Here is an 8,126-nt window from a genome sequence, read left to right on the forward strand (position 1 = left end):
GGATAGATGTGCTCCCCTTCGAAGCTCGGAAAATGTTTGATTTTTCAAACGGGATTCGTTCAATTCACTTTTGTTGAATTTGGGAATACATGTACATTAGACAAAAAAAAAAAGAGAAAGAAAGCTAAGAAAAAGAGACAGAATATTTTTTCTCTCTGCGGTGCGGCATTATCCGTACAACGTATTTCCTGGTTGATTTATAAAAATATAGGCGAATTATCATGGACCAATGCTCGCACTTCATATCAGTAACTCGTGCCGAACAAAATCCAATACAAACTATCCCGTCGGCCTTAAAGCATAGCTTGAGTAAAATGTGCATCCCTTCAACATGGCGGCATCCAAAACTGCCCTCACTCCCAATCCACCTAAAGAACTTACACGATGTGGTATCTGTAATGATGTCATCAACCAACCCAAAGCTCTACAGTGTCTTCACACATTCTGTTTGGAGTGTTTACGAGAATGGGGGTAAACCTAACAAGGAAACCGTGACATGTCCTGTGGATTGTAAGAAGATTACACCGATGCCATCCAATGGGGTGGATGGTCTGCCTGCAAATGTCTTTGTCTCATCTCTTATTAACACAAGGTAAGAGTGTGTGTGGGGGTGGGGTGAGCGATGGACGGTAGAAAGGGTGGATGGTCTGCCTGGAAATGTCTTTGTCTCATCTCTTATTAACACAAGGTAAGAGTGTGTGTGGGGGTGGGGTGAGCGATGGACGGTAGAAAGGGTGGATGGTCTGCCTGGAAATGTCTCATCTCTTATTAACACAAGGTAGGGGTGTGTGTGTGTGTGTGGGGGTGGGGTGTGGGATGAGTGATGGACGGTAGCGGAGGATGGATGGCCTGCCTGGAAATGTCTTTGTCTCATCTCTTATTAACACAAGGTAAGAGTGTGTGTGGGGGTGGGGTGAGCGATGGACGGTAGAAAGGGTGGATGGTCTGCCTGGAAATGTCTCATCTCTTATTAACACAAGGTAGGTGTGTGTGTGTGTGTGTGGGGGTGGGGTGTGGGATGAGTGATGGACGGTAGCGGAGGATGGATGGCCTGCCTGGAAATGTCTTTGTCTCATCTCTTATTAACACAAGGTAAAAGTGTGTGTGTTTGTTTGGGGGGGTGTGATGAGCGATGGGCGGTAGCGGAGGATGGATGGTCTGCCTGGAAATGTCTTTGTCTCATCTCTTATTAACACAAGGTAAAAGTGTGTGTGTGTGGGGGGGGTGTGATGAGCGATGGACGGTAGCAGAGGGTGGATGGTCTGCCTGGAAATGTCTTTGTCTCATCTCTTATTAACACAAGGTAAAAGTGTGTGGGGGTGGGGTGAGCGATGGGCGGTAGCGGAGGATGGATGGTCTGTCTGGAAATGTCTTTGTCTCATCTCTTATTAACAGAGGGTAAAAGTGGGTGTGGGTGGGGGGGGGGGGGGGGGTGGTGTGAGCGATGGACGGTAGCGGAGGATGGATGGTCTGTCTGGAAATGTCTTTGTCTCATCTCTTATTGACACAAGGTAATAGGGTGTGTGTGGGGTGGGGGGGGGGTGGTTGTTGTTGTGTGTGTGCTTGAGTCGGCATTGCCAGACATGTACTTCACCAACATGATGATGATGTATGACATTATACACATGATGTAGATTGTATTAAGAGTAACTTGTAAGCTTATAACATTTGTATTTAACTATTTAGTGATCGGAGGCCTAGTGATAGTCAGTTACTGAGTTAGTCTCTCTAAAAAAAAAGGCATTTTTTGCATGTACAAACAAGGTTTAGTTTAGCTAGGGGTAGGCATGTTCACAAAATCTTTAAGTAGGATATTTCACATTAGTACGAGGAACCCATACCGTACTTAGCTCTGCTAGTACGGTACGGGAGGATCTGTATGCCGAAAGCTAACGCAACGTAATTTCAATTAGAGCAATAACGAAAACATACAAGGCTCCAGAAGCTTAAATATATGCATGTTTGTCATAATATTAATTACACGAGTTGTTGTACTTCTTACCTAAACGTTCATGTTTGAAATTTTAATTAATACTCCATTATGAATCCAGAAAAAATAAGTTTTCCAGAGCACACAATTCCAATGCAACTTCAACTTTTAGTGCCGTAAATATGAAATATCACATGATCAGATGTCACGTGATACATGTCAGCTCTGTGGCAAAGCGATGACGTCACTTTGTTTAGGCTGTTTTATGACTTCGATTTTAGGGTTACGGTTCGCTATCTCTAAGGTTCGCCATCTCTAAGGTTCGCTATCTCTAAGGTTCGCTATCTCTAAGGTTCGTTATCACTAATTACGAAAAGGTTGAAGGGAGAGATAGGTGGCCAGCTCTATGTGGCTGGTAGGTGCATACTGCAGTTACTGTCCGTTTTCCTGTACACAATACACAGTGCTCTCACCATTGACGCGCGACCTTTACAAATAGTGTATGTTAGAAGTATATTGCATTTGCCTAGTTAACATCACTGTGAGAAAAATAACTGGCCAATATTTAAACTATTCTCCAAACCTCTAGCAAATATATTTCTCTAACATGACCTAAAATTACAGCTAGGTTAGATGTTCAGAAATAGTCGCACTTTCGTAGAATATGAGTGAGGGCAAAGTATAGCTAGCTCATAGCTAGCCAACTCCCCGTGTTAATTGAATGGAGATTTGACCGAAAATATTGAGCTATATTGGTAACGGACCGCTCCGTTCTGAAGAATGCCACAAAAAAAAACGGTACAAGCTACATTTAAACTATTCTATGGAATTCTAGAAAATATAGTTTTGTAACATGTCCTAAATTTTTAGCTAATTTAGGTGTTTGGAAATAGTCGCACTTTTGTATTTTAGGAAGGATATGTAAACGACAGATAACACCAAAAATTATTTCCAAACCGTGTTAAGTCAACAATCATTATGTTGCTCATTTTCAAGAATGCTGGTTAACAAAAAGCAGGCCATTGTCTCATTTCGTGAAAAAGGTCTACATACCATTGTTTCCTTGCGTTTCCATAATAATCAGTTACCCAACTGAAACTGTATTATAGCACCTCATATCGATACCGCACATATAAAACAGACACATGTGCACAACCAGAGAAGATCCGATTTAATCAGTTGAGCTGTTTCAATGAGTGTTATCTTGGTTTAATAGCTTTTAATGGGGTTCAAGTCCTGCAAAGGTCGAGATGAATTCTACTGTAGACATGACTGCATCATGGGCCATTGAAACACGCTATCTCTTCCCCCAACCACCACTCTCCAACACAAGGGGGTCGGGCAGGACGGCAGTTTCAGTGCACAGTAAACCCCTGTAATCATCCGCATTGCTTCCGAGTTCCTCCGCAGATGTAGGGAGCACTGGCTTTCGTTCTACAGCGGCAGCGTAAGCGAGTGCTCTCAATTCGGCTACTTTCCTGCCACTGGTGGAAAAAACCCTGGCAGCTAAATATTCTTTAACCGCAGAGGTTTTCCAGGTACCTATTGTTTCCAGATCAATGCTGGGCTCCAAATTCCTGTTACAATGACTGACGGCCGCTAAAATTCCACCAACTCGCAATACTTCGATAAGCCGTGACTCTTTCAATTTGTTTGTTTACAGACAACTTGAAATTTGTAGCTCGCGCCAATTTGCGATTTTAGGACACTTTGACCTATGACCTCATCGTAACGAAAACCGGAAGTTAGAATGGCGATTCGGCTTTTTATGACAAACACTAATATTACCTTTGATCATCAATCGTTGTGTAATATTAGTCTATAGGAGAAGGAATAGTAGTTGGCAAGCATCGGAGGGATAAAATATTATTTTAATATTATGCCCTTACAAAACTTAGACGAAAAACAGAAAACAAAAAAGAAAAAAAACCCAAACAAACAAGTTTAAATATGCAAAAGATCTACTGGTACGAAATAATCAGACAATTTCAAGTTTGATATTTGGTTCTGGTAGTGAGTTTGGGCTTTTGTTGAAAAAAACCCACACTATTACCATCAATATTAGTGTATATTCATAAATTAAAAACAATGCTTTCCCTTTGCATTGGTATACTGATTCGTTAAAATGTGTTATTGAATTTCAGCCCATACCGAGGAAACGTTCCATGCGTTTGCTGTGAGGAAACTAACAATGATGTCTTAGCTCGATGTATGGATTGTGAGGGATTTTTCTGCAAACGAGGAGTTAATGCTCACGGAGAAATGTCCTTCTTGAAATCTCACCAGGTTATCATGTTAGAAGACCTGAAATCGGGAAAGATCAACCTTAAGCAAGTATCAAATAAAAAGCAACCTACATGTAAAGAACACAACAGCCAACAACTATGGCTTTACTGCGAAACTTGTGGAGTTCTTATATGCAGAGATTGTACAGTCATAGACCACCCGAAACCAGGCCATGCCTATGTCACATTAAAGAGCACTGTTTCAGAGCAGCGAAAGAAGATTGAAGTGTTAGTCAAGCGCAATGGAGTTATTGAGAAGCAAGTCGACAGAGCTTTACAAGATGTTACTAAAGCACAGCAGGACTTGGATAGCATCAAAAAGAAATTCACCGCTGATATTGACATGGAGATAGATACGATAGAGAAGCATGTCCGTAAGATCTGCCAACAGGAGCGTAAACGGCTATTGAAGCACCAAGAGGAGAGAGTAGCGGTATCTCGTAAAACGATCCAATCGTCAAAAGAAACTTGGCAGAGTAAGAAAGTCAGATTCCAAGCAGCGCGAGAGATAGCCAACCAAGTTCTTCAGATTGGATCTGATACTGATATTGCATCTGTTTATAAGCAGCTCAGCAACTCGCTTGAGGAATTGTGCAAGGAAGAACATGCGATTGTCCCACGAGATATTGCCAGACTACCCAAGTTCGAGGCTGACTCCAGAATAATGAGCATTAACATCATCGGGGAACTCGTAGATGTAATACATTTTGCAAGTAAAGTATCAGATGGTTCATGGGGGATGAAGAGTGAGTTTGGTGACAAAGATGATGCTGGTAAAGTATCAGGAGGTAAAGGCATTTCAACAACACCTACTGCAGACTTCATCGTAGGAAATTTCTCATCATCAGTACCTGTAAAAGTATACAATTCGGATGGGAATTTTAAATTCAATTTTGATAAGCAATCACACTATGCCTGGGATGTAGCAGTCAGCCCTGATGGGGAATTCTACGTGTCATGCGGTAACGCTAAACACATCAGAATGTTTGGATCAGATGGTCGATATCTCGCCCAATTCGCAACGATATCACCAGCAGGTGTGGCATCAGATGCAGAAGGAGCAGACTTAAGAGGAATGGCTATTAATAGTAAAAGTCAACTATTGGTAGGTGTAACCAAGAAATACATCAGTACCCGTGATCTCAATGGTACACATATCACTTCATTCCATGTCAGCATTCCACCATGGTATATTGCCACAACATTACAATGTTATATCATCGTGAGTCCTAATGGCTACTCAGGTGTTCAGGTATTAGACTCTAGTGGGACCCTTCAGCATACCATAACTGCACCTATAGATGTGTCTGAATGATATCCTAGAGGTGTGTGCAGCAGCGTGAATGGTGAGATATATATTTGTAATTATGGGACACCATCAGGAATCTACTGCTTCTCATCTACAGGCGTCTACTTACGATGTGTTACACAGGACGTCATTAACCCATTTTGAATAACGCTATTGGAGAACGAAAAGAAAATGGCAGTAGTAGAGTATTATAGCGTAAACATCTTTGGTTGTAAGTAGGACATAAGACTTCACTAGTCACCGTGTGGGTTTCATGAACTCTTAAGACGCCTTCATTTATATTTATGTCACCCCCTGGCCGAGGGACCTCACATTCGTAATCAAATTCCTACGCCCTTCTTCTAAAATTAGAAGTGGTGGTAGATATCTCTCACAAATCGCAGCGATATTATAGTCTAGGAGCTAAATCTCATACGGGCCTTAATTAAGAATTGAGTTCAACACCATGTCTACCATTGTTTAATACCATAAGGTGTTAGGATAGACCCTCTAGATTACTGCAAGGGGGTAGTGGTAAAAATTACCCGTCTGATGACAAGGATTAAAGAAATGCACAGTTTGAGCTATCTACGACCTATCGTTATCCTACAAAAATCTCATTTTTAGGCAGAATGTCATGTTTTTGGTTGTACGGGAGCCAAAATTCCTATTTACTCCGATTTGGTCAAAAATGGTTGCAAATTTTTCATCTTAATATAAGAATCAAGAAACGGTATAGAACTTACCTTCTAAACTGTTTACTTTACTTGTTTTGTGCAATGGAAGTCAGAGATCAACAGTGCCATATGGCCACCCAATGGTCTTTGACCTTGTTTGCCCTCTATCTTAGTAACTGAACACAGTAGATAGGCAAAACGATTTTTCTGTTTTTAATCAGCTACACAAACAATTTGCTATCATTTTTGCCACAAATCGGAGAAAGTTGAAATTTTGATCCATGTAAAACCAAAAACATGTCATGTAGTCTAAAATTAAGGTTTTTGTAGGATATGTTTTTGATCCTTGTTATCAGACGTGTAATTTCACTAATTTGATATATCTTTCAACAAGATCGAAGCATTTGCAGTTTTTTACACCTGTGTGACCTTTCGTGACCTATAGCGAAAAGCGTACCCTGCAATCCACTACCCCTCTAGCAATGATCTACAATCTTGTGCGAAAATCGTTGGGACAGATGATGTTTTATAGATCAAATTCATGTGAATTGAACATAAGGCTGAAAATACATGATACGTTTCATAGCTCACGCTATGTACTTGCTTACCCCCCCCCCTCCCCTCCCCCTGGAAACAATGTTGGAGCAGACATTGAGCGCAATCACTTTTTACTATTTTTCAGCATTCAACATTGAATAAGGGGAGCGGGGATGCGTAAAAGAAACAAACTGTCCCAAGTTTTTCGCGCGGGATTGTAGAGGGTCTATACTAACACCTCATGGTATCAAAGATTGGTTGACATGGGTGTTGAGCTCGACCATTTTTCAAAACCCTTTGCTCTTAGACTACACCAACAGGTGTTACATCAGATGCAGATGGAGCATGTTTGAGAGGACTGACTATCAATGATATGAGACAACTATTGAGGGCAAAATTTCCAAAATCGTCCGCTGACAGACCAAAATATTCTTTGCATCATAGAATTGTTCAAGGCGCTCGAGAATCTTAAAAGGGGTGTGGTAGGGACAACAAATTCTCAGATTTATCTGATATTGATCTTGCAATACTAAAATCACTAAAAAATATCCATGTGTCGTGTATCTAGACAGATTTAACTATTCAGCAGAAAATATAATTCCTTGTACTGATCCAGTAAATTAAATTGCATTTACTTTTGTACGTTTCAGTAACCAATGTTGCCTTATTAACATTTGATGAGAAGTGACTACTACTGGCAACTGACGTTATAGATGGATTTCCAGGGTTGAGCAGAGGGTATCGAGATTGTTTTTCGTCTGGGATTTTATTGATTCCGGTTGAATACAGAAACTTATTAAAATTGGTAAAAGTTGATACTGTCCATCATTTCTGTTTATGGTGATGTCCGAAATTAATTCCTTACATGTAACGACAAGTCTGCCATAACAGACCATATGATTGACAAGAATCAAGTCATTTAGTGGGCGAGGCTGAGGTCACGGAACAAGATATATTCAAACGCTGAATAAAGGAGGATATAGAAATAATAAAGAGGAGGGCACCACCATGAACAGAGATGAGGACAGTATCACCTTTTACACACTTTCGATAAGTTTCTGCAACAGGGATCCCCAAAGTAGCAGTCGCTCCTTTTTAAGAGTTGATAAAGGCAAGTGGTTGTATTATAAGTGCAATTACTGGGTCAGATACAAGGCACTTCATCTCCTGAATTCACACTACCGATCTAGATGAATCTATTCAACCAAGTTTTAACGAGCTTTAACGGTAAAATTGTAACTGTTGAAAACAGGTATGTTTTAAAAAGCCAACAATCAAACCGGGCTTCGTATTAAGGTACCTCAATAAGCTATTTATATAGGTTGAACACCCTTTTATGAGCTGGACATATTTAAGTTTATAGTAGTGTGTTTTAACAAAACAAAGTTTTTATCTTCTATAAATATTTT

General features: G+C 40.5%; 1 protein-coding gene across 1 annotated transcript; it reads left to right on the forward strand.

Annotated features, from left to right (window-relative positions):
- Window positions 1-401: 401 nt before the first annotated feature.
- On the forward strand, window positions 402-5,530 carry LOC140138980 (E3 ubiquitin-protein ligase TRIM71-like). The gene is made up of 2 exons (XM_072160761.1): window positions 402-592; window positions 4,075-5,530. Exons 1-2 carry the CDS (start codon window positions 402-404, stop codon window positions 5,528-5,530), a joined length of 1,647 nt encoding a protein of 548 aa, XP_072016862.1.
- The last annotated feature ends 2,596 nt before the right edge of the window (window positions 5,531-8,126 follow it).

Source organism: Amphiura filiformis, chromosome 18, assembly GCF_039555335.1.
Source record: "Amphiura filiformis chromosome 18, Afil_fr2py, whole genome shotgun sequence".
NCBI lineage: Eukaryota > Metazoa > Echinodermata > Ophiuroidea > Amphilepidida > Amphiuridae > Amphiura > Amphiura filiformis.